The 27,753-nt window shown below is 36.9% G+C and overlaps 1 protein-coding gene across 1 annotated transcript in view; it reads left to right on the top strand.

Moving 5' to 3' along the window:
- LOC150086198 (carbohydrate sulfotransferase 1-like) overlaps positions 1-23,236 on the top strand; it is a 45,830-nt gene extending 22,594 nt beyond the window's left edge. The window contains exons 2-3 of the mRNA XM_090373776.1: positions 21,644-21,801; positions 21,974-23,236. Of these exons, the coding sequence (XP_090229902.1) occupies positions 21,644-21,801; positions 21,974-22,989 (1,174 nt within the window). The 3' untranslated portion in view covers positions 22,990-23,236. The remainder of the gene's footprint in view (positions 1-21,643; positions 21,802-21,973) is intronic.
- The last annotated feature ends 4,517 nt before the right edge of the window (positions 23,237-27,753 follow it).

The following is a 27,753-nucleotide window of genomic DNA, read 5'->3' as shown; positions in this document are numbered from 1 at the left end:
AAGGAAAGAATATTAAAGATTTTCTGACAATTATTTCTATGGTCACGCTATCTTCGTCATATGACAATCGCTTCGAGGTGTTTTAAAACTTGTCCACAAATTTTGCGATAAATCTTTTCTTCATATACTTGAACATATTGTCCTAGGAATAACCTTGACAACGCCTATCCATCTATCACGAAAAAGTTCCATTAAGATTTGTTGTGAACTGACTATTTATTTCTAAATTTTTTGAAGATAACAATATCTACTTTCCTTAGTCCTGAAGATTCTTTCTAAAGAGATCCCAACTAAGACATTGTGTCTAGGGAGGTTAACTGATTTCTATTACAAAAGGTTCCAAACCAAACCTGTATCTAGTATTCCAGATGTCACGTAACCAATTGATTTATGCAACAGGATAATTGTTTACCCTGATCAATATCGTTAACCGTCTAGCCCACCTTTGTATAATGTCAAACTCAGACATTAAACTTGAGATGCTCACATCGGTATCATTAATAAATACATTCGCTGACAAAAAAAATAGAAACCTTTATTCAAAATCTAGTAGGGCCACCTTTTTCCTCGAATTACATCCTGTAAATGTCGTGGCATGGATTCTACTGGGTGTCTGAGGAAGTCTAACTCCAGATTTGACCGTTCTTCTATTGGGACATTTGTCAGCTGCTGTATTATGGTCTGTAGAGAACTGGGAAGCCGAACTGCACTTTCCAACGTATCCCAGACATTAAGTTTTGAAGAATTAGGCGGATGGGGCAGATGTTGCAAATCTTGGGAACGTTGTCTTTTGAATCATTCAGGATTGAAGTTGGGCCGATATGACAGAAAGGTATTCATTAGAGGTAACACAAGCTTCTAAACATATGGCCGTACTCAGTCCATGCCAACGGAACATACCCCATATAACATCCATCTACTTGAGTGGACAAGAGACAATGGATGCATGGCTTCGTGGGGTTCACGCCACACTTTCACCCTGTCACTGGTGCGAAAAAAAGTTTTTAAATCGAGACTCACAATTTCACATGATCTTACACCACTGTTCCAGTCTTGCCCTTGGCGTTGACGGTACTACTGTAGTCTTATCTTTCGATTTTTTTACAGAGGTAGTTGATTTCGTATACAAACACTACAACCAAAGCCCACATTCTTCAACTCCCACTTCACAATTCTGTTACAAATAGATCTTTCATTGCCTAAATGGGATTTTTCAGTCATTTGCTATACCTTCTATTGTGCCACACAATTCACTTTAAATTTCTGCCGTCTTGCTCTTTGAGTACCAACTTTCTGCCGGATTTCTTACGTTTAGAACTGCATTTTCCTTTCATCTTTCACTGATATACTTTTGAGATGGTTACTTTCGACTCACCAGTGATTTCCTTTATTTTCTCAATTGTGGCTCCTACAAAACACGCTCCAAAAATAACACCATTCTGAAAAGCGGAAAGATCCCTAGTTTTGCCATGACTAGATCGACTAAGAACCCCCGCGAAAGCGTACGTTTATCTGATGTCAAGGAACTTATAATCATTCCATGTGCAACTTACCTTGCATACCAATTTTGAATATCTTCATGCAACTTGCAAAAGGTTTCTTAATTTTTGGCCAGTGAGTTGGGTCACTTACCGGTTTTAAGACTGGTAAATGACTCAACACCAAACCCTATAGGAAGAAGACCCGCAGCCATTGAACTATCACTTAACGTCCTTTTCTTCTTAGTAGTACCTTGTCCCCAATGCTGCACTGCTCCAGTTTATTTAACAATATTACATTTTAAAATTATGGATACGATGCCAAAATTATCCTTTGCATCTGGCTCCTTTGTGACTACCTCTTACCCCCTATTCAGACATGATCTTCCCTTATCAAAGCCATCCTGCGATTTCTTTTATAATTACATTCGTATCAAGATGATCTTGTATCAAATCCTTAATTAAGAATACCATAATCTTCCATGGCACAAAACAAACTCTGAGATCTCTAGATAAATACTCATCTCTCCAAGCCACTCTTATAAACAGGAGATGTATTTTCACATATCCAGTCTGTAAAGACTTCCCTTAAATGCAAGGATGCTCTCAGTATGGTTCTAGGTTTGACTGTCTTTTGTTGCCTCATTTAATATAATTGTATCACAGGAGGAGTTAAAATTTCTCTGAAAAGGAAAATGGAGTTCTGCAATGCATCAGTAACTATCAGCATGTACATAAACTTGACACTGGAACCAAATGGCTTTATGCCAAATGATTTCATTGATTACAGAGCCTGCAATAAGGAAACGACTCCGGATATCACCACTCATTTGACTATAATACATCGTTTTTAATAATCTTTACGGGATTAGGAAGGAGTCCATCCTTTTTCCACTCCTATTTGATGGAAAACAGGATCTACACTACTTTATTCTGCTTCACGAATTATCTGAAATGAGAATAAACTCGACAAATAAATGTCTAACGTAGTTTTAAAGCACTCTACTATGTTTCCGATTTCAAATGGCAGGTTGAAACCCAAGTACAATAAACAACTATCCATTTCCCAATTGTGCATTATAGGTATAAAAACGACTGTCAGCATGTCCAAAAAAGCGGAAATCCTCTGTTTCTGACATTGTATCCATCACATGTAAGTTAACACCCGAAGTAACAGAAGACAAAAATGCTAAACAGTTGCATAACCGGTTTCGCCCAGCTGGTTCAGATGGCCAGAAACAAGGAAAACGCTAGATATATCTCAGGTCACCAATTATTTCTCCACAGATAGCTGGCTGCAGTATAAAAATCGACTCTTAATGAAGATCTGATGGATCTCGTAAGAAAACTTCATTGTGGGTAATTTATCTTCCTTTTACAAGACTTCAAGGAGAAAACAATTGTCTATCAAGTTATTATTTACGACTGTATCAACAGGTAAGGAAAACCACTTATTTTCCTACATCTAGTAATGAAAGAGTTGAATTTCCTTCTTCTGGAAAATTTACATTCATAATCCTATGAAATTGCCTTTGTCTTCTTCGAGTTGCTGTCATGGATGATGTCATCTCATTCTTGTAAGACGGCGGTCTTCAAGTTATCTCAATTTTCCGACTGAATTCTTGACCTTTCTTTGTATAAGGTCAACAGTGCAGGAAGAACAGGTCTTCAATATTTTGGGTACGTCCAAGAGCCCACTGAACACTGCAAAGATTTCCAGATTTTTTTATTCTTTAATCCGTTATAGATTAAACTAACCACTAATCATCCTATTTTAGCTAAAGTAACTTTATATAAAAAGGTTGGATTACCTAAAATAGGATAATTAGTGGTTAGTTTTTAATCTGTAATGGGTAAAAGAAAAAAAATTGAAGTCTTCAACAATGACCCTTTTCCAATTTTTTGGTTAGATCAGCAGAGAACAATAAATTATAACACTATACAGTAAGATTGCCCAACTATCGACATATTGTGTGGGAGTTACGGCAAAGTTGCTGATGGAATTTTCTCAGGTTTTCTTTACATTCAGTGGTGTGCATTTGAAATTTTTTTATTCTTGGTGGAGGGAGATATAATTCCAGACATCTAGGGATTTATTCCTATATCCTGAAGTTCATATTATTTATTGTATACTACACTGATGTGCTTTTGGAAAGTGAGGACATTATTCGTATGGATTGGTCTGCCCATTTCCCTCGACCGATCTAAATCCCATCGAACACATATGGGACGCTCTGGGGAGACGCTTAGCGGCACGTCCACACCCACCAGAAAATCTTCACCAGCTGAAAATGGCGCTGACAGAGGAATGGACGATGTTACCGCAAGAACTTAAGAACCTTGTTCTAAGAATGGACAGGTGATGCAAAGCCTGCATCGACATTAGGGGTGGCCATTATCTCCTACTGAGGATCACCTCTTCCCTTTGTTCCGTCTTTGGCAGTGATGCATCTGTATCATGGCAGCCAGTGCTATGTTGCCATTTTTGAATAAAGTCCCTCTGTATCGTTTTGTTTCCTTTGTTCTGTCGGTGTTGTTTCCTTCATCATTTCTGTACCTCACGAGGTTCCTTTGGTATGCTTTTTCCATATCCAGGCCACTCCTATGAGAAGCTACAGGTGAAAACCTGACTGGTCCTTAAGTTTTGCACACCAGTATATGTCTACAAGTATGTGTGTTCAAAGGCTGATTTACATATTGCTGCAAACTGAAAATCCTGGAATAACGCATAGTGGAAACCCTACTCCCTTCTCTGAGTTTCAGTGGCAGTTTTACCAACTAATAGCCTTGATTACAGATCCTTGACACAGTTTGCACCAATACATGTTAAATGCCAAAGCAACTAAAACTGTAAATTGCATGTATCCTGTGGTCGATCTGCCTGTTTGCTGGACAGAATTTCATTTCCTTATTTTTTTCCCTCCGAAAAAAAAATAAATAAATAATACCCTTTCCTGAGACCGACTAACTCGGCCACGATGTGAAAGGCCATACAAATACCAGCCGCCATTGCTGGGATTCGAATTTTAGCTTTTCTACCCAGTGTGGAAGAACAGTGCGATTATAACCACTGTGCTATCCTTGAGGGCCTTGATGTTGGATTTCATCTCCCCGATTGTATGAAATCCAACAATATGCAAATGAACTTAAGCTAAATTCTGTATATTAAGATCTAGCAGCGTTCGTATATCAACTTTTCGGTTATGATATTTTAGAAAGGTAGTGTACTTTACTAAAGAAATCGTCTTGCATACTTAATTACAAAATCAGTGACATCTGTTACTGACCAAGTTGAAAAATTCTTAAACAGTTTTCATTAAAGAAAACGAATGGAGACCACATTTCATTCTTTTAACTTTATCTTAATGGATAAAGTTCCAGGATAGTTTGTCACACAACACGAAAAATAAAAGAATTAAATCTCAATAAGATTTATCCTTAGTGTTTCTTTTGTCTGTTTTTCTTGATTAGTATTCGATTTATGTAAAATAGAGGGAAAAAAACATGTTAGAACAGTCTTCACACTAGAGAAATAGTGGACTGTCCTTTTAACTATGGGTTCCAAGGATGACACTTTTAATACCATCGTATTTCTCCAAGTGTGACAAGTACTCGAGTGACTTTAACCAATTTTTTAAAATCTATTTAATCTTCTTGGAAGGTTCAAAACACTGTAGGAAGATAGAGGCGCAAAGACGAAAGAGGGATTCTTATTTTATCAAACATTAGGGCTTGACAACTCTGCCTTGTCATCCGTGTGATTGATTTCCAAGCAAGCGAATCATGAGGAAAACCAGGCGGGTGACATGCGACTGGGATAGTTTGAACATAAGCTGACATCCCGAAATAAGTTGGACAAAAAAAAAAAAAAAAATCAATGTCAGCAGAGGGCGTTTTTTTTTTTAACAAAAAATCGAATGCAGTTGGTAGAAACAGAATTTTCTATTCGCAAGTCTGGTTTGGTTGCAAGTCCATAATGAAAAATTTATTAAATTTAGTAAATAAAAGCAGGACACCCTCTTATTAAAAATATACTTTTTTTAAGTGTGCCCATGGACAATAATTGCTTTTAGAACGAATTATTATGACCAGGAAAAGGTAAACAAGTAGTCTAAAAAATAACTTAAATGTAATGGAGTGACCATGGCGTATATCTGAGATACGAGCTTTGGCTGAGGAAATTATTCCACGTTAATGTTGGGGATGTCACCTGATCTCCGGTAGAAAAGCGAATTCCGCTTGCATTCTCCATACTAAGTGCCCAATAAATTAAGTTAGCGTATTTCATTAGAGCAAGATAAACACCCTTATCTCACTGCGCGAGCTACATTTATCCTTCTAAATATCATATTTTCGCTCTAGTCTGAGAATTAATACTTTTATGTCTAAGGAAAGATAAATTTATGTACACTCTAGCTTCGCATTGGATTTATTTGAGAGTGAAATCTTTCAAGGGAGGTGCTTTTGTAAAGAATATAAGCGTTTGTTACAAGAAATGATCATTCTCATCAGAGCTATGGCTGCGGAACTTTTATGGTCCGCAGCCGTTTATGTATATGTATGTATTTGTCTTGGGCGGCACCTGGAACGTTAGTTCATCTCCGCCTCGTTTCACTTTTAAATTAGAGGATTCTACAGAAATGGCCAGAAGTGAGCTGGCTGTTTGGCTACCCGGAATCGGCAGGTCGGAAACGCGGCACCACCACCACGGGAAGGTAGACCAGGGGCAATCAACCGGCGGCAGCAGAAGAGAGGGACGCCAAGAGCCAAACAAAGTACGAGCCAAAAATAGTAAAAAAAACAAAAAAAAAAAAACACACACAGATCACAAGTCCAGAATTGTAGATCTTGTTGAGAAAATGGACGTCATTGCAGTGAAGGTGAAGAGTCTTGAGCTGAATTTGAAACATTCGCAGGTGTAGTCATTGCAGAAAGGATTGCAAGCCTTTTATTGAAGGTTGCCTTAGCAAAATAGTGAAGGGCGCGGTTACTCCTGGCATTTGATACAAAATTAGGTTCCAATCCTGATGAAAAGTTGGGAATTGCATTCTGCAGAATTACTCGAAATTCATTGTGTGAGGGACAATAGTACAACACGTGCTGCCAATCTTCCACACCGCCACAATGATAGAGTTCCGTAGGAGACAAGCGAAATTTAAACAGTTTCTTATTTAATGATCCTTGTCCTGATAACAAATAGGAGGTAAACAAGTCAAGGCTAAACCAGACTGTAGATTGTTTATCCATAAGAGAGTCAACTTCAGGAAAAAACTTACGTGTTACACTGCCTAGTGTTGTTCCATCCCACCTACTCTGCCACAAATTGACCAACTCTTGCCAAATTCTTTGTCGTTCAGCTTTAACATCGACTTGAGTGTTAATAGAAATTCCAAGGATCTGAGTGGGAATCTGACGTTTCAAGCGATAACATAAGCCTCTGAAAATTACGTAGAGATCGAGTGGTAACGTCCCAGCTAAAACCTGCAAAGCAGGTGTTGAAACTGTTCGATAAATCTTCAAAATACAAAGTAACATTGTACGCTGGATTGACATCAATTTTGATTGAAATTGTACAGTCCGCACCCTATGGAACCAAGCGCCAGCAGCATTGGCAACCATAGGGAGAAACACAGAGTTATAGTAGATTCTTAAACATCTTCTAGAAAGACCCCACTCAGTTCTAGAAACTTGGTTGCATTCAGAGATCTCCCTAATCCTTACATCAAGTTGCAGAACAAGCTGTAAATTTTGCAGTGTTTCCTGTAAATAGTTGATATTTTCAACTCGCTTTGCATTAATGAGAGAAAGTATGCGGATAATGGACAGAGCAAGGCTTGTTAGACTTTGATTTTGATCCAGAGATTCCCCTAGGGAAGGATTTTTATGCTTGATCCGTCGGTCTCTGATACCCGTGGTATCGCCCTTGTAATATTCTGTGAAGTTCACTAAGTAAATCTTGCAAATTAATAATAAATTATGTAATTATTATAGTTGTAAAATCGTTCCCTAAACAGCTTCAAATTCTCGAATATTACCCCCAATTCCTCGAATGCCGATCTCTGAGTAATTTCAATGGGGCAAAGAAAACGTAGTTACCTTTAGTCCTGATCTTTTTTTCTTGAATAAAGAGAGTACTGTTCCTATTCTCATCTTCCATGACACTCATATTTCTAGATCACATGCCTCTTATGAAATACCTTGATTTCTACTCTTGGCAAAATCAAGTCACAAACATTCTTCCTCTGCATACATAAAACTGGGTTTTCTTTTTCGCTCTTGGATTATTTTCTTCTACACAAACTACTTTGTCTTGGCGCATAATAGCCACTGCTGCTAATGCGCCAGAAAATTCTAAAATCCAATCCACAAACTACTCATTCTGTAGAAAACTCAAGTCTGTCCTACCATGGAATATTGTCCCGACATCAGCGGTGGCGCACATAAAATCTCTCTGACTTCATTCAAAAGAGGTCAGTGAGGTTAACTAATGACCTATCTTTTACAAAGCAAAGTCTCTCCACTAAGTCTCATAAACGTTTAGTTTCTGCTTCACCTTTTCTATAGATATTTTCATGGGTACTGCTTTTGAACTAATATCTCTACTTCCACTGCTCACGAATCTACTCCGAACGCGTGCCTCAACCAGTCAGCATCCCCTGTTCAAATCAAAACTCGCAGAACTTTTTCTCTTGCTCATTCATCCCACCTATTTTTGCTCCCTAGAACAGCCTGGAATTCGCACGTATTTCCGAAAATTAAAAAAAAAAAAAAGTAAAATCTGCAGAAATTCGAGTCGAATGTGAATTATCTTCCATTCAGACTTCAATTCATGCATGGTGCTGTGTGAATGCGTTGAATTGCATTTAGAAGTCTAACGAACTTCGAACCTTCTATTAGACAGGTTGTAACAAATGTTTTCTTAAGTACAAAGTTTTAGTGTCTATTTTGCACCTATGGCCAAAATGGTTTAAATTATTGCCGTTTTTGTTCATTCCAAGATGGGGCGTGTGCATTGTAAATTTTGCATATATAAACAAATAAATTTTTCCGTTTATACTCTTGGACGACCAACGGTCATAGGAGTTCACAAAATAGAGAGAATACAAGAACCAGCATCGTATTTAGCAGTAACGGGCTTGAACCCCGGTCAATGAAGCACGTGTACTTATGCACCCTCGCGCCTGGCTACCCGCTTAGCATTAGCAATGGCCACATGGTGCAAAGAAGCCTATGGCTTATGTTGCACCAGCTAAAAAATAATAAAAATAAAATAAATAGATAAAATAATAAGTGAAATAAAAAAACAATAATAATTAATTAATAAGAGAAAAGGAAATAGACAAGCTATGCGTCTCCCATAGATAATTATCCAGCTGACCTTTGAATTTTCCCAAACTGTCAGTCTCTACCACCCATGTAGGCAACTTTATTCCAGTAATTTATGACTCGCTGGCTAAAATAAAACTTCCTGCAAGCCAGTCTAATCATCTCCCCCGTAACTTGAAATTATGGCCCCTAGATCTATAATCATTTACAACCGTGAAAATTTCGTCCTCATTCATTTTAATTATGTCTCTCAGAGCCTTAAACACCTCAATCAAGTCTTCTCTAAGGTGCCTAGTTTCCAAGTTCTGCAATCCACATGTATTTTCTCATATGGACACCCTTTTACCCATTTCACCAGGCGAATTACCTGTCTTTGGACCCTTTCAAGAAGCACAATGTCTTTCTTTAGGTGCGGTCTCCATACTTGAACAGTGTTCCAAGTGTGGTCTAGCAATAGCCTTATATAATGGGATTATGACGTCCTTATCTCTACTAGCATTTGTTCGATAAATCATCGATGGGTCTTCTTTGCAACCTGTCTACAATGCTCGGAGAACTTCGTGTCTCACCGTATCGTAAAACTCAAGTCCTTTTCCTTCGCTACTGGCTTCAGTTCAACTCCAACAAGTGTATAAGTTATTTTGGGGTTACTGTTCCCAGGTGTAAGACTTACACTTTGCTGGATTAAAGCATAGCTGCCATTTTTCTGACCATCCCTGAAGTATATCTAGGTCACTCTGAAGAAGTTCTGTTTGACAGTGATCATTAACTACTCTACCAATCTTTACATCATCTGCAAATTTAGACATCACGCCCCCTATCTCTTCATCGATGTCATTTATGAAAATCAAAACCAACAGTGGTCCCAATAGTGATCCTTGGTTAACCCCACTTCTTACGTCAACCCAATCTGAAGAATAACCATTTATCACAACCCTCTGCCTCCTGCTCTGAAGTCATCCAGCTATCCATCTAAGGATTTTCTCTGTGATTCCAGCTTGTTCCAGTTTATAAAGCTCAGGTGGAACCGAATCAAATGCTTTGCTGAAATCCAAATAAACAATGTCGAAATTATTTTCCTAAGTCCAGCTCTTGAGTAACCCTGTAAAAATAGTTAACCAGATTAGTTGAACATGACTTTCCTTTTACAAAACCATGCTGAGTATCTTTCAGAATTCCATTTCTATCTAAATGATCCTGAATTCCACGCTTAATCATTGTCTCCATAATTTTCCCTACTACTGAAGTTAGACTCACCGGCCGGTAATTTCTCTCTTCACTCTTAGAACCGCCCTTATGTATTGGAGACACATTGACACTTTTCCAATCCAACGGAATCTCTCCGGAGGTCAGTGATGTTCTCATAATTAGCCTCAATGGTTCAATGCACTCACTTGCCGCCTCCCTTAAGATTATAGGGTATATACCATCAACCCCAGGAGCCTTACTGGCCTGTAGGCTCGAAAGTTATTTTCATTAAATAAACATGTGAAATTTCAACATCATTAATTTACCACCTTTTGTTTAAATGTATCCCATCTATAAAACAGATTCCTTCTACCTACAAGTGCGGCCAAGCTGATAGAAATTTCCTCCCAAAAGTCTTGCAGACTCAAGTCTTGAGTTAATCCGCAAGGCTTTCAGCATATAATCCCTTCTATCGTGCCTGGGCAGAATTTCAGGCACACAGACATCGTGAGCTAACTCGCGGCATTTCTTCAGCATGGTCCTATATTTTTCTAACAAATCGTCAGATGATCATGAATTAATAATATTCTCATGAATATGAATCCCACATGAATATTATCTTTACCCCCTTAAAATCTGGAAGTCTGTTGGTGACATCATTAACAGTTGCTCCCGACAGACATACCTTGGAATATTCCGGGATAGCCCCCTATTTGAAAGCCCATTTTCAAACTGGACATTTGCCAATTTTAAATCCTCTTAGATGGACATTTGATTACATGATGAATTCGTACCTCTTTTTTTTTTTAACTTCTAAAAATAATTTCCTCATTGTTTTAAAGGGGACTGCGCTATCTCTATCACTCCAAATGGATTATTGTTAATTGGCTATTATGATTGTTATTCCAGGATAAAAATGTGATTTTTAAGGTAAGTAATTTTGTTCAAAGTTCCTGTAATATGTTTCGAAAAGGACCGTGGGGAATGGATAAGGAATATAAAAATAAATCAAATATTTGACATTTAACTAGCCTGTCATTTCGATGGGCACTTGCGCACTTATATTAAGGATAAAACAGAAGGATATAGTAGCGGATCAATCCTAAAAACGATTCAATAACGAAGCTGTAATTAATAATAAAAATGTCTGAAATGGTGCCCCCCAAGTGCAGTGGAAACAGTGTTCGTTGGCCTGAATTAAACTCAAATGTCATGTACTTTATGCACTTCCCTCATTTATTTTTTTAACTTGCCAGACATTTCGTGAAAACACGAGTTTCCTGCTTGACTGACATTCATGTTGTAAGCCCTCTTTCGAACTGGACATTTGCCAAATTTAAATCCTCTTAGATGGACATATGTACTCTGATTACATGATAAATTCGTACCTTTTTTAACTTCTAAAAAGGACTTAATTTCCTCAGTGTTTTAAAGGGAACTACGCTATCTCTATCACTCCAAATGGATTATTGTTAATTGGCTAGTCAAATGCACTTAACTTGTCAAGGTTAGGATTTTCGTCACTCAGATAATTTCATTCAGGACTTGCGTTAGTTGCTTCCAGCCAGTGATGTAGGAATTTTCTCTCTGGGTACATGAAAGTCAATCTGGAATACATTAAAATATCTAAGCTAATAAAATCATAAACGTGTTTATCTATAATCCAAATTGTCATTATGATTTATACTTGAACATTCTTGTGTTTGAAACTTTAACCTGAATATTGGTGGCATTCTGAATTCTGTTCTTAAAACCTGCTTTCCATTCCAGACAATATTCTCGCTTGGCTACATTTAGGGCTGTTCTTGTGAACGTACAGTTAGTGTAATTTTTACAGAAGCTTTAGTAAAAGAAAATGGGATGAAAAACCTCAGCCAAATGTCATGAAAAAATTGCGGGTAGACATATCAAATTTGGAACTAAATCTGCAAAAATTATGCAGTTGGAAACAAGCCCATCCAAGTCATTAATCTGAAATGCAATAAGCTTTTTTGTGCGCGTGCTTTATCATTGGCAGAGATGTGAAGTAAAAACTTTTTCTACGAAACAAGTTTTTTTGTGCTTCTTAGGATTTAGAAAAATTTCAGTATTTTTGTTCGTATTTAATTAAAGTTTTTAATGAAAAATGCAAAGAAGTCCTTGCCAATATCATTGAAGTTAATGGCATGGGTCAAGGTCACACTTTATTTGCCTGGTTAGTTTGAGGATGAGGCTTCCGGAGTCTGAGAGTAAGCCGTCGTCCCATACATCCATGGATGATTAATCAATAAGTTTACTGTAGATATTGTTTCACCCAGAGCAGCTGTCAGCTTGAGATGCTGGTTACATTGTACAATATATACAAAGATGTCGTAGGGTTTCAAACGCATCGGTGAGTTGGGCCATATTGAGGCCGTATATAATATGTCTGTAAATTGCTTGTGATCTGTGGCTGATTTGCCTATTTGTTAGATGAAAAACTCGATTTTTCTGAGTTAAAAAAAAAAAATGCATTCTTCCTCAGACCGACTAACTCAACCATTTTATGAAAAAATCCCAGGAAAATTCTTTGCGTCATTGACGGCATTCGGACCTCCTACAATTGGTTGTGAGGGCAGTAAATGTAGCCAATTGTGTGGATTGACTTGTTACTTAAAATCACAACAAAGTTTTAACCTTATTTATAAAGGCGTCAAGGGCCTTATTTATAAAATTCGTTCAACTGAAATGAAAAGGAATATTAGGACATCGTTTAACGATCATTCTATGATCGGTTGTGAATTTTTTTCATTATTATTTATTTTTTATATTTTGTATTCCTTGTATCTTTAGGGTTCCCCCTTTTCTATCAGCACAATGGCGACAATCGCTCTCCTTCCACACGGTGCAGAAATGACTTGGGTACAAATTCGGTCGAATTTTTACATGTAACTTATTTCGTGGCCAAGTTAGCCGGTCTGACAAAAATATTGCATATTTCCTAAAAATTAAGTTTCTTTTTTTCAGTGTATGTCGACCAGTCAGTTATAGCATATACACAATATAATGCTTCGGGGCCTTAGTTCCCTCAGCCCAACCCAATCCTTAGAGGTTATCTTGATATGAACTAAATGTAGGTTTAAATAATTAGGCCTGTACAAAAAAAAAAAAGAATTCAGCACATGTATGTAGTCTACTTGTCATATATTTAAAATATAGAGCCGGTTAAGAATAAGAATCCATAAATTATTCTCAGCCAAAGAGAGGGGAAGAAAAACTGGGAGTATGCCATTAGGATTTTTATATTTTTACATAATTGTCATACGCTCCAAAAATATCCAGTGTTACATGCAGAACCCCACCAAGACATTTTAATATATGAATATTTAAAATGTGTGCTAATGTAAAAATACCTAGTGACTATCAGGGTTCATGAAGCACTGTTTTGTTGAAGGTAAACAACCTAGGCTTCATGTAAGTCTTCTTTCAACCCCCAACCGGTTTTACTTGTCGCAGCTTCGACAAAATTATCCAAACCCGCTACTAGATTAACTACAGATCAGTACTTTCTTAACCTTCAGTTCCGTTTACGCCTAACAATAAGGTAACCTGGATTATGTCCAAGACGACTGGTTCGTAGCAGACATATGGTTACTGCTTCTGAATGCAAATACACTAACGAAAGGAAGTTGAACTTCACTGCAATAAGAGGCGCACCGAGTGACTTGAAAGAAATGCAAACAACTCGCTCTCATTTTTTGGTGCAGATTTCCTGAGTATATTTTATTGTTTCTTGGGTTAATAATAAAATTATTCATCCATGCAAACTATAAAGAGAAATACCGTATCTAAGGTCACCATTTCAGGGCCATCGCTTTTCTTAGCGAATAGTATTTATTGGAAAATAGCAAATTGTGGGCACCACGCTCTTGGCTGTGATCTGATCCAAAACGGTAGCACTGGTGTCGAAATGGGCAACAGCTCAGGATCTCTTGGCTGACTAGGGTTTCCAAGTCAGCTTATTATAGAAAATGCTAGAATTAATTTGCTAGGTATGAGGAATTAACAGTCCAAAGAGATCCCAGAAGAAAATCCTGCAACGGTATTATAGTTACAAAAAATAACACCTCAACGTTAACAGTTGAAGGAACTTTTTTCTTTCTTTTTTTTTTTTTTTACGAAAACCCAAACATGAGAGGGATTAGAAACTATAGTACTTAGTACATTGCATGGGTTGAAGGTTAAGACGATAAAAGAAGATATTTGTTGACATCAGACTTGAACCTTTTGTAGATTGTAATTTTAAGGAAATACGTATGAAGGAAGGTTGTTCCAGAGAACGGAAGTGGAATGAATAAATGAGGAATAAGAAAAGTTGGTTCTGCAAGTTTTTGAAGTTAAACAGCAAAATGACTTTGACTGGTTGCGGCACGTGTTCGGACTGCTTTGGAAGAGGGAGTGGAAATTATAGAAGCCAATTCAGAAGAACAGTGCACATGAAGTATCTATAGAAAAGGCATGGAGCAGAACAGAACGTCTGAGACAGAGATTGAAGATACTCTGTTAGAGATGAGTCGTTAATTAACCTAACTGCCCTCTTTTGAATGGAATCTAGAAACTTGAGAGAGGTTTTGGGAGCACCGCTCAAGATCTTCAAAAAGACATTTGCCTAGGGGGCTCCGATCAGAGGGGGCACCAAAATCACTGTTTCAAAAACTCATTGCTGTTTTTTTATTAATATTTTTAAGTGATATTTATTGGAACTTTCTACCTGCCAAGGTCAATGCACTTTAGTTGAAGATTAATTTGAAAATTAAGTTTTTTTTTTTTCGAAAATGGTTTTACAGATTCTGATGAAGTTTTATATTTAGTTCTTCCTTAAATAGTTCCTTGAGTTAATTGAAAAAAAAAATAGGCTGCTTTGTATGTAACCGACACCGCTGCTCTTCTTCCCCTTACGTTTAAGGCAGTATAGTAGCAGGGAGAAGGTAACCACGATCTTATCAACCAGTTTGGTTTTGGTATTTATGGCGCATGGGCGGCTTAGGCTATAATGCGCCAAGTCGACTTATCAACCAGTCTTCAGTGAATGTCCAAGCAGAAATGAAATGCAGCGGAATAATTCGGCAGTTATCACAATAAAATGAAATCGAAAATGTTATTTATTAGTTTTTTCTTTAGATGGTCTCTCAAATTCCATTTGCCTTGGGCCCCATGAAGGCATAGCGTGCCACTTCTCAGCGGTAATAAAAAAGGTAAAGTGCAGCTATTATCAACCCACTGCAGGATGGAAGCCTCCTCAACAATTCATGCTGAGGGAAATGGACCATAATCTGCCACGCTGGTCCAGTTCGGGTTGGCAGATCGACCGTATTCAGCAGTCGGGGGCTTGAACCCCGGTCTACTCGGAGAGCGCGTGCTACTGCACTCCCGCTCCTGACCACTTGGCTACGGAGACTCAGTGGTAATACTTAGTCTAATTTTAACATCAAATTCGAATATTTCCACTCAAATATAAGAGGTCCAGACAACAAACAGCGTAAACTTAAAAATAAATGGGGTAGATCCCTCCCCTCGTTACATTTTAATTGAAACACCCTGTGCGTAATAGCGAAATGCATCAAAAACAAAGGAACTCCATTTTTTTGAGTTTACATTTTACCAACATCTCCGATAATGAACATACCGTTGTATTTCAAATGCTTTTAACGCCAGGTTAAATGTTAGACTCTCCTACTGTTAGAAGAAGCGGATGAAAATGAAGAAATAATTATCCAATTCCTTAAAGAAGTTTATTGTCCATGGACACTCCATTTTTCAAATGATATCATACAGCTAGAGTGGGGGAAAAAGAAGAGACGGAAAGAAAAGGAATTCTCAGAGGAATGTTCATTACTCTAAGGGTGGAATGCCCAAATCGCAAAGAAATGTTTACGTCAGTGAGAAGTCATTAAGCTTTTACCAAGATAAATGAAGCTAAAAAGTTAGGGTAAAGGAAATCCTGGAGCAGCCCAATCCGCATTGCCTTCAGATTACTTCTGGAGACCTTATTAATATCCAGAAATTTGTATTCTAATTTGTTTTAAATATCTTTTAAGATCTAATGGTTGCATTAGATCTTAAAAGATATTTAAAACGTCAACTAAAATTTATTGGCTATTGATTTAAGGAACAGAAAACCTGGGGCATGTATAAGATGAGGGGGATAGGAGATAAAAGTAGTTGAAGACGAAAAAGACTAGGGTGTTCCGATTCAATCTGACATGAAATTTTCGAAGGAGTTAAATATCTAGGGCGTTCGCTAACAGGGAGAAAAACGTTCTCTCTTTACAAGATGATGGTTAGACAGCATTTGGAATATCCTATTAATGTCTGAGAGGGTATAGAGAAGGGTGGAATTGAATGATTACATTGTAGGAATGGGGAATAATATGGATATTCTGTTATTATTTTATTTTATTTTTGGCCGATGCAGAAAACGTCCACTTCATTGTATCATTTGACCTTGCTGTACCGACAAGTGATTTTAGAAGGGGGAGGCTTTAAAATTTGCCAGTTTTGTTCGTCTAATGTACGTGCATTTTTATCCGCATTGACAACAGACAGAATTCCATCGGAAACTACTCCTGCTAAGGTTGTTCTAACTCAGCGGTGGTGCAAAGACTAAAGATCTGTATCAGTTCTCAAATTACGAGTGATTAACTATTCTGAGACAAGACGCCTTACTTGGGGATCTTTAATTAGTTACATTCGAAAGCCGACTTGCTAATAAAGTACAAGAGTTCTTGTTGAATATTTGATATAATTTATGGATCTGGATGACTTGGACAATAATAAGAATACAAAGTAATACATTAGCATTATGAGGTATGATATTATAGGAATTATTAGAGAGCATTTGATTTTCTTTATACATGTTTGAGCAATGCGATATTCATTTGGGAGTTAAGTTCAGCTACCTATAATGTAAAAATATCTGCAGTTAAAGAAGTCAGAGGCAAGATGGGGAAGAATAGAGGCGAATGTCAAGTGTACAAACGAGACTTTCTGAACTCCAATCGTTTAAAGCGTAACCATGGTAACAAAGGAGGGCTCTGGAGATAACCGGTCAAGGCATGGTGAAGTTGCCATAGAAACGACCGTTGTAATTAATAAATGGGGACAGAATGCAAAGGAAATGTATAGTAATGTAGAAACTTAAAGAGTTGGGAATGAGATACTTAAAGATATTGTTTTACGTTGTAAATCCTAATTCAAATTTCTATTCTCAATCTTTTGGAAAGAGTACACATTCATAGATTTTCATTTCCTTCTATTTTCTTAATTTAACCATCTTCCATCGCATTTAAGAAGCAGACTCTACAACGTAATTTGGCTGGGAAAACTTGTGTACTGATGCGGGTCAACTTTGAGCAAGGCCTTTTTCCTGTAATTGCAACCGAAATTCGGAGAACAGCCGATGGTACTTCTACTTCTTTATTCTGGAGTAATCAGGAATAAGATGAAAAAATACGTATTGAATATATTTTGCATTATTACAGATATCTAAAGAATACATACTGTTTTAATGATAGCATAAATTCCAAACGTGGGGAGATTTTTCCAGATAAAAGCAAGCAAGCAAGCTCTCACATCACCTATCCATTCAATCCAACAGTTTTCACTAGAAAGAACCAATTTCCGTTGCTTTCTAGACTAATTAATCTGCTGTATACCAGGAGGACAACAACTAACTTGTCTGGTTCATGCACCTAACTGATGTATCTGTCTGATTCGCCTGTTTAATCTGTTTATCTGGAAAGGTCTAATGGGTTATGAAAACAAGTGTCCGGATAATTTTTAAAGGGTAATGTATCTTTCCATACTACAGAAACTAGCGAATTTTAATAAATAAGGTCTTAATTTAGAATCGGCGAGAATGAGGTTTCACAATGCCTTGATGAAATTTTAGGAGTAATTGTTTTGTAGATGTCAGCCTGGTAGAAGGCATGGTAACCGAGGAGGTGAAGAAGCATATATTCAACAAATGTGATGCGTGGACCTTAGTCTCTACCAAGAGGCGAAACAAATTTCAATGTTGAAACTCTTCTATTTTCACATTGAATCATGTACACATGATTCAATGTGAAGTCTCATAAGGATCCAAAACGATCCTAATGGGACTTCACAGGGTGGACTGCCACAGTTTGGATATTTGCGTACAAACCGTTATACATCTGACAATCAATGTGAGTTTACGAAGCACCACCTTTGGCACTCAGATTCTAGTTAGTTCATGTCAAGACTTGTCCATTCCATCCTCTAGAAGTCATTATAGCTCATATAATACCACCTCTAAGATGAGATTATGAGAAAATAGCTCTTAATAAGTCCTTGTTAGCTGCGTAATATGTGATTCTCCTTGAAATAGTGCTGAAAACAAAAATATTTTCAAACCATAGTTAAGTACGAAGCCGTCATGTAAATCATAGCTTTGAGTCGATTAAAAATTAAAAGAAATTTAGCTTTCCAGTTTTAGCTAAGCGGTTGGTTTATGATGCGTAGTGATGTACTTATTTATTTGTAGTAGTAATGGAGGCATGTGATGCAAGAAAGCAAAAGCGCGTGAGCTTATGTAGCATCAGCAAAAGTTCTTCCTTCAATTTATTTAAGCTATTAACTTCCACAAGGACAGATGGAAGTTTGTGCCAGCAATTAACCACCCGCTCTCTAAAGACAAATTTCCGCATATCTATTCTACAACTGTCTTTGCTCAATCTGAATTTATGCCCCCTCAGGTTCGTAATCTGAGCAAGCGGAAGAATCCCATCAGAATTCAGCGTGCTCAACCCATTCAAGGAGTCATACACCTCAATCAGATCACCTCGCAGGTGTCTAGTCTCTAGCCGCTGCAATTTGCAGAATTTAAGCTTTTCTTGGTAAGAGGGCCTTCGTTCACCTCACCACTCTTGTTGCCCTTCTCTGTACACGCGCAAGCAACTGTACATCCTTCCTAAAATGAGGCCTCCAGACCTGTACGCAGTACTCAAGACGGGGCCTGACCATTGCTTTATACAAAGGCACCTCCTTTTTACAACTAGTAAAATTCTCGTATATCATTGACAATACCCCATGACCTGCTCTGGCAGCCTGCCGGCATTGCTCAGAAAACTTCATATCTGATTGCACAATTACTCTCAGATCTTTTTCATTTTCTATCACCCTAAGCGTAGTACCACACAGTTGGTACGTTTCTCTGGAGGTTACTTCTATCCATATGCAGTAATTTACATTTGTCAATGCTAAACTTCAGTTGCCACTTCTCAGCCCATCTGCCCAAATTTTCTAGATCCTGTTGCTGCAGCACACTGCCATTAACAACCCTGTCAACCTTTGTATCATCTGTAAACTTCGACATTAAGCCTGATATACCTTCATCAATATCATTGATAAATATACAAAACAACAGTAGTCGCAACACCGAACCCTGGGGGACTCCACTAATACAAACATTAGTCCACGAAGAGCAGCGTCCATTGATTACCACTCTCTGTCCGCTCCAATTTGTACAGCAGTCTTTCATGCGCAACAATATCAAAAGCTTTCCTGAAATCCAAGGATATGATATCAAAATTATTTTTTGCGTCCAATTGCTTTGTAACCATATCATAGTATCCAATCAAATTTGTCAGACAAGACTTAACAAACCCATGCTGTGTCTGAATTATTACTGCAGTCTTGTCTAGATGATCCTGCAAATCGTCTTAACAAATGACTCCATTATTTTCCCCGGACAGATGTTAAACTAATGGATCTGTAATTACTCGTGTCACCCTTAGATCCCCCCTTTGTGAATTGGGGATACATTTGCACATCTCCAGTCATTTGAGTAAATATTAGAATCAGACACAACAAGGTAATGCAATTATATGAAAAGCAAATAGCAAATAGGACTAACACTTCGATATCAGATATAAACAGCTTTAGAAATATGCTGCACGGTTCGATCCATCATGTTTATCAAATAAACTACTCTTTGATGAGCTTGCTGTTACCTGATAATAGATTCCACATAAACTTTGATTCTTTTTTTTTGTTTTTTTTTTTTTTTTTTTTCGTTCGAAAATAAATAACCTGTCTTGCAAGTTAGAGAAGATAGATTTAAGTCAGCCTTGGTGATAAATGAAAAAAAATCCCATTAGGAAATTGATTGGTGTGAGATGCGCACACCTTTTTTCATTTGTTAAAAATTGCTGAGGTCTTTCAGTTGGAAAGCAAACCAAAGGCCCTTTCAATTAGTGAAATGAAGCGTTTACTCATTACTGCAAAGTGTGTTTAAAGAACACTTCAGAATCGCAAAAACGATGTCTTAAAAAAGCTATAAAACTCGTTAAGTCGAAAATTGAGTTCGTTGTATATTTAGGTAAAATGAACTGATAGAATGAATGTGCAACCTTTATTGAGTGGGATATCTATTGTGTAACTTTAAAAACTAAGTAGCCTGCACAAGGCATAATCAACCGATTAGCAAAATATTTTTAATCAGTTAATACAGATGTTAAGTCAGTATGGACTATTATAACTAAACAAGAATATAGTTTAAAATAATAATAAAAAGAACTGAAAGTAACGCAATTTAACAAAATATACTGCCCTACCAGTAATATTTGGACACGCCAAATGAAAGCACCACATGTCAGAAAACTATAAATATGTATGCCTTAAGAGGAGACAAGTACGATTGTGAATGCAAGATGGCACAATCGATGGACTTCCTGCGCAGAATGTTATAGGCTTCCACAATAAAAATTGGTATGCACGTGACATTTCAACAGCACTGAAGATCCCACTAGGACGACTGGTGGAGAGATCTGCAGATCAGCCCTTAGTCAAATGGAACGCTGTGCATTCGAGCGATGAGTAACAGTCGTGGCTAGGTGTGGTGGATGCCTGGAGAAAGCTACCTGCTGGACTGTATCATCCCAACGGTTGTAGATTGGGAGGGTAGTGTGAGGTCTGGGGCCGTTTTTCGTGGTTTGGCCTGGGACCATTGGTTGTTTTTACGGTCTATCTAGATATCTTGGACAATAATGCTTTACTTACGCTTTAGAGGCACCTCAATCAGCAGGACAGCGCTCTATATCGTACAGCTAGCGCTGTGATGCAGTGGTTTGAGTATTGGAAAGTTGGACTGGCCAGCTAACAGTCTTGCCTCAAACCTGTAGAGTGAATTGTATCGTCGCGTGCGTGTGAAGAGAGACTACCTAGAAACGGAGCTGAACAGGTCGACGCTCTAAGACAGACTGCAGAAAAATATCCGATTACATTTCCAAAAGCCTGGTGGAGGGTATTCCACGGAGACTAGAGGCTGCCATAAGCCTAAGGGTTTCAACACACCTTATTAGCTTTCCTGTAAATAAAAGTTATTTGTAGATAGGCAAGTGTCCAGATATTAATAGTAGGGCAGTATGCATAATTATCATGACGCAATTAACAAAATATATAAGTACCTCTTTGACTTGTAGTTAGTGAAACAGAAATGTTATTTCTTTTGTGCTTTTAGAAATATATAATAATAGTTCGTTAATGCAATAGTCTTTTGCTAATTGTATTAGCGTCTTTGAAATCTTAGTTCATGAATTGTAGACATTTATTTACTACTTTTTTTTTTTTTTTTTTCCCCATCTAGTAACTTACCTAACTAATCTTTTCAGGAGATCGCAAGTATTTTGGCCGAGGACTCGACAAACCAAAATGGCCCCAAGCCTCATGGCACTGATATGTGGATTCTGCACGGTTTTTCTACTGGGATACATGTCCATAGTTAACAATCCACCTGGTCGTTCTCAGCGGTTCCCAACATCCCCCTTAAGTAGGTACCATATCATGTGACTATTTTACTTTTTGTTTTATAGTGTAGGCCTTATTTGGTGCACTACTTACATTTTTGTATTTATATAGTTTCGTTACAATCTGCTAATATGGTTAAACTCAGACCATCAACCTATTCGAACTTATCTTATTATTATTTTCTTTTTATTCAGGCTGTTCACCATCTGCAGACATCTCAACTTCCACTAATCATTCGGCAATTCACGTCCTCATCTTATCCTACGCTCGCAGTGGTTCGTCCTTCCTCGGAGACCTACTCCAAAGCTATTCTTCTGCCTTCTATCACTTTGAACCTCTTCATTATTTTGGTGGCATGATTCCAGGATCGCAGATGTCCCTTGCTCGTAAACTGACCCATGATCTTTTCAACTGTGACTACACCGACTGGACTTCGTATCCGGAATGGGCCTACAGCAACAATAACTTCATGATTTTCCAACGTAGTACTAGATATTGGAAGACTTGTTCTGCCAAAGATCGGACCAAAGCCATTTGTTATAACATATGTTTCATGAGCTCTCAGTGCAAGTCTTCTCGCATCCGTATAATCAAGACCATCAGGCTACCTCTACAACAAGCGCTTGATCTCTTAGAAGAAAGTAAAGATTTAAATTTGAAAATTATTCATCTTATACGGGATCCTCGAGGAACGATGAATTCGCGCATGCAGAAGGACATTGCCAAGTGGTGCGGCAAATACAAAGCTTGTTCTTCGTCTAGGACGTTCTGCGGTCTTGTCGAATACGATCTGAGGTACGTCTGCGACCTTCAACGGAAGTTTCCGAACAATTACATGCTTCTACGTTACGAAGACCTTGCTTTGTCGCCTCCGCTGACCACCAAACGAATTTTCCAGTTCCTAGGCATAGATACCGTTCCTATGGAAGTGACGCGTTTTTTGGACACCCACACTCGAGGAGCATCATCGGAACCGGCTGGTTTAGGTTACTATTTGACGTTTCCTTATAGGACCACGCGGAATTCCACACAAGCAGCTACAGATTGGTATAGGCGATTGGATTTCAAGGAGGTCCTCAGGATTCAACAACACTGCAGAAATGTCTTGAACAAGTTGGGCTACGCTATTGTCAGAGATAAGTCAGAGTTATCACCGGAAGAAGTTCTCAACAAAAGTCACAAGGAAATCAAATTCTGTTTGGATACGTAATGCATATAGGAGAAAAGGAAGAAGATGCATCGATGGAACGTTGTTACACCTATGATCTCAAGGGAATGCCTAAGGCATTCTGTTGTTGTTTTATACGAAACTTAACTTCTCTGGACGGCAGTTCCAATACTCGTTATTTGCATTCGCTGTAGTGTTGAAGAAAGCAATAGCTTAGGACTACATATCACAACAGAATAATTTACATTGAACTCTGTCTTGCTCATTTACACTTTGATTGCTAAGGGTACGCCATGAATGACAGTTGTGATATTAAACTGTGATCTGTAAAGGAAAAATTCAGAACAAAAAATGCACATTGAAATTAATGGCGGTGTTAACGAATGGGTGTTTTATACTTTGTGATCGACATCCTTATACATTCCTACTCTAGTTCCATTTTTATTGAGAGTCAGTACATGATAGTAATCTGATTGTTGGATATTACCCATAGTACACTGCGGTGGGAAAATCTTTTATAAAAAAGGTCAATGTTTTTGTGGTCTTTGAATACTTCATCAGGTTATGAAAAAGTTAACCGTGTGCAGAATAAATCGGTTTCTTTTTGTAATGGTGTATATGGTGGGTAGTTTCGAACAATCGAATTCCTACTCTAATTAAAATTTCCAAATTCGGTACGTGATAAGAGGAACATAATATTGTTTTCGAGAAGTTCCTGTTTAATAATAAATGCATAGCACATGAGCTCAAATTAGGACAACGTTAAGATGTATTATATTTGTTATTTATTACTTGTCTGTTTAATAATAATTGTTAGCACTTCTGTTTATTTATTTGGCTGCATGCTGAGCACTCGCCTTGTACAAATGTATTGTCATCTTATTTTTTATATATATATATTTCAACGTAACTCATCCTTAAACTATATCATAACTGCCATTTCTTTCATCTTTAAATCAACAGATTTTTGAATATTCTCACGTGCCTGGAAATTTTCATTTTGCATTTGCAGGATTCAGAGAGACCAGTCTCATACAACGCAATTTTTACTGCGATTTCAGCTTTCCCTTTGGTTAGGGACTCTTCATTAAGTCTAAACGCAGTCATTAAAACTTTTTCAATTTAATTGAGAGCATATAGCCATGTGGAACCATTAGAAAATTTAATTTCAAATTAAGTTATAGCGGAGTGTAGGCAGAGAATATTAAAGTTAGTGATATGAATGTTTATATATTCATTTTAAGGTCCCAGTACTTGTTTTGCATAATGTAGAGATAATGTCTGCTGTGTTAAGTGTCCTTATACTTCAGTATTTTTGAAATATTTTGTTGCAAGACAGTATCCCACCTAACATCTTTCCAGAAGTGCATTTGTCAGTTCGAAAATCACTGGCCATTTTTAAAACCTATTTTAATATTCTTACTTCCTTCGCCTGAAGAATGATTTCTAGAGATGAAGATAACAACACAGGTATTTGTTTTTTGAAATTTTATATTTATTTCATTGAAATGTAAGGTGTTCATAAGTATTGCGGTCTCATTTTCTATATGGAAGGGGAAAAAATGTAAGTAAATGGGATATTTTTAACCTGAACAGTATTATTCAAAAGGTAATGTTTTGCTAGAATACTTAGGCTTAAATGATTCCATGTTATATCGGGTAAACATGCCCATTTACTTGAACAGAATTGTAGTTAGAAAGCGAAGCAGTTTCTTCATCATCATCAACAACAAATTTGGTCAGCCATCGTTTTTGATAATCTATTTGGATGCAAATATCTATTATTCTAAGAAAAAGTAAGACAATGCAATCAACAAATCGGACACTTAAAATTTGCTATTTACTTTTTTTTGTTAAAAAAAATAACAGATATCAAACTATTTTTTTAGATAATTTTAAAAATGAAATAAAGCTTTTTTCATATTTAAAATTTTAATAATGTATTTTGTTCTTAAAGGAATTATATTAACCTATATATTTGTTCTACTAAGTGAAATACTAATTCCTTAATATTTTGCTACTATTACTCTGTTTATTAAGGAAACATCTCAATAGGGATTTTTGAATAATAGGATTTGCATCTATAATTAGCATTTTACTCTTAAAATAAAGAGTTAAAACATTAACATTTTCTTAATACTACTTTATCTTACTGTTAATGTGTGTGTGTGTGTGTGTGATGTATTAAAGTAATACTAGATTTTGGGGGGGGGGAAGGCTCGTATGGAGTAGAAAATTCAAGCGTGGAATTCAAGAAACATTTTTCCATGGAACAAATATCTGGTCATGGAAAAGAAAAGGTCAAGAGTTTAATCGAAAAATTCTTCCAATTCCAAGCATTGTATTTGAGAAATGGCATACTTGTGCAGGTTTTACTCTACATGGATGGTCTCTGTTTCAGTTTATCTCCACTTTTGATCGTAGACTGCATAGCGTTTGTTAATTCACAGCTGGAAATATATTCTTACAATATCATATACTACCAAGTAACCCTTTAAAAGTTTATTTTTTGTGAGTATGTGAATGAATTGTTCTACAAAATATTTTCAGTTTATTGTAGAGTACGTTTCATTGCCTCGATTACATTGGTAGAGTTCATTTAGCCTTCTTGGGTGAAACTGATGCATTCAACCTGTTGAACGAAAAGTCCATCATGTAATACAGTAAAAGGTTGCTGTATTGGAAATAGTGCTTCTTTATGAAATTTCTATTCAAAATAAAATGAACCAGATTGTACACACAAGCAATTATTTTAATATTTTTAGCTGTATCCTCGTGTTGGGTATTAGAGCTCCCTAGTACATGTAATTTCTATTACAATGGATTCGGAACCATTTTACAACTCGACCTAACTGAGCTGCAATTCTCGAAAAATGTGAAAACTTCTAGTATCTTCCTCTTTTTCATGGTTTAAAATATTTGTTTTAATAGTCATTTTGCTGTGCAGTAAACAAATTATTTTCATAATTATTTAAAAAAAAATAATCTCAACGTTTAGTTGCGTTAAAAAAAGTAATTTCAAGGAACCATATCACTTGAATTTTGCTTTTTCAAAGGTGGGGGGAAGTAAAATTTCGCGATTGCTCTTGAAGCCAAAGACAAAAACATGTACTATTAATATTGAGAAAATGCTGAGAAACTAAACTTATCAAGTTTTAGTTTCTCATCATATATACATAGAGAAACTACATACATATATAGAAAAACTAAACTTGATAAGATAAGTTAGTTTCTCAGCATATGTTCAATATTACTACAGCAATTCAACCATATGATCATCAAATAGCATCTCACTTCCATTTCCTCTTTACTATAAACAGACATAATAATAAAAACTAACGCTTATTATAAACAAGTTTCACTCAATGATTAAACTACGAAATGTTAACAGAAATAAAAACAGGACCACTCATCGACATATGGATTATATAATTAAAAATATTGTTTAATATTTTTTCAGTGTCGTGCTGTGTGCCAATAGTCAGTACAGACATCCATGTTCTATTGATGCAGAATCACGAGAATGATACTATCAAAACCGAAAATGAACTCAGAACGAGCTAATCTGATAACGGGTCTACTGATCTATCTTATAAATGACGTTAATTGTTTGTTTGTTATTTGGTTTTTAGGAGCATTAGCAACTAAGGCCATATTGCTCCGGGATATGCGGTGGTCATTCCCTGACCTTTCCGCATCCTCCGTATTTGGTGACGTTAATTAGTTGGTTTTCACTTTGGACTACAGTTAATCCATCTTAGGTGGAAGAAAAAGTGCAAGGGGTTTTCAGCCTACACAACCTAGATTGACCAATAAACACATTCTTGTACAGACATAATAAACACAGTGTTTTAATAACATAAAGATTACATGAAGGATATATGAATTCGACACAAGGGAACAGAAGTAGTTGTCTTATGGAACCTCCAAAAAAAAAAAAAAACCCAAAATAATGGATCAGTTTTCATCTCTAGTAATACCTATACGCGGATACCTCACGTTGCATTGAGTACTTCGATGTTTGTAAGCAGCAACGAAAATAATTGCCCTCGTGGGTAGCACAGTTTGGTAGAATCACCGTCCTCCCCACAACGGGTTGAAAAGACCTGGGTTCGAGTCCCATCGATGACGGGAGGAATTTTTATGGGCTTCTTTTCCAATGTGGCTGAGTTAGTCGGTTTCAGGCGAGGGTAGCATGGTTTTCTTCCCCTGGAAACTGTTTTTTTGTCCAGGAAACAGAAAATCGACCTGAGAACATACGCAGTTTACAGACTACATATACGGAACAAGGTGGCCATAGTCGCTGGTGCTCCTGAAACCTTACAACAACGAAAATAATTTCAGTAAGAATATTATGGTGATGCAACTGCTTCGCTTTCAGTGCAAATATGACAGGTTCAACTATTTTTCACAATAGTACAACATATTTTTCGCAATGTTCCTCTGCTGTAAGGTGCCTTTTTACCTGTTGATTCATAATTACTTTAATTAATTACACCAGTTGATTTATTCCTGTTTTTTTTTTTTTTTTCCCCCTTTCTTGTTTATCGCATTATTGGAGATTAACGAATAAACAAAAGTCTAGTCTAAAATGTTAAATGTGTTAACACGACAGCTTCGAGAAGCTTGAAATATTTAAAAAAATAGAATTATCTGAATTCTGATAATTGTAGTACATTGATAAAAATAAATTGTACAGCCGATTTAATATTAAAGTCGAACATAATACAAGCAACTTTCAATTAATTCTTTGATTTGCATTTATTCTTAATATTATTATTTTTTATTTTAATATTTTTTATCAAG

The sequence above is a fragment of the Mastigoproctus giganteus genome, chromosome 5 (genome assembly GCF_048544385.1).
Source record: "Mastigoproctus giganteus isolate SK-2022 chromosome 5, ASM4854438v1, whole genome shotgun sequence".
Classification (NCBI taxonomy): domain Eukaryota; kingdom Metazoa; phylum Arthropoda; class Arachnida; order Uropygi; family Thelyphonidae; genus Mastigoproctus; species Mastigoproctus giganteus.
This window is presented reverse-complemented; position numbering and strand designations above follow the sequence as displayed.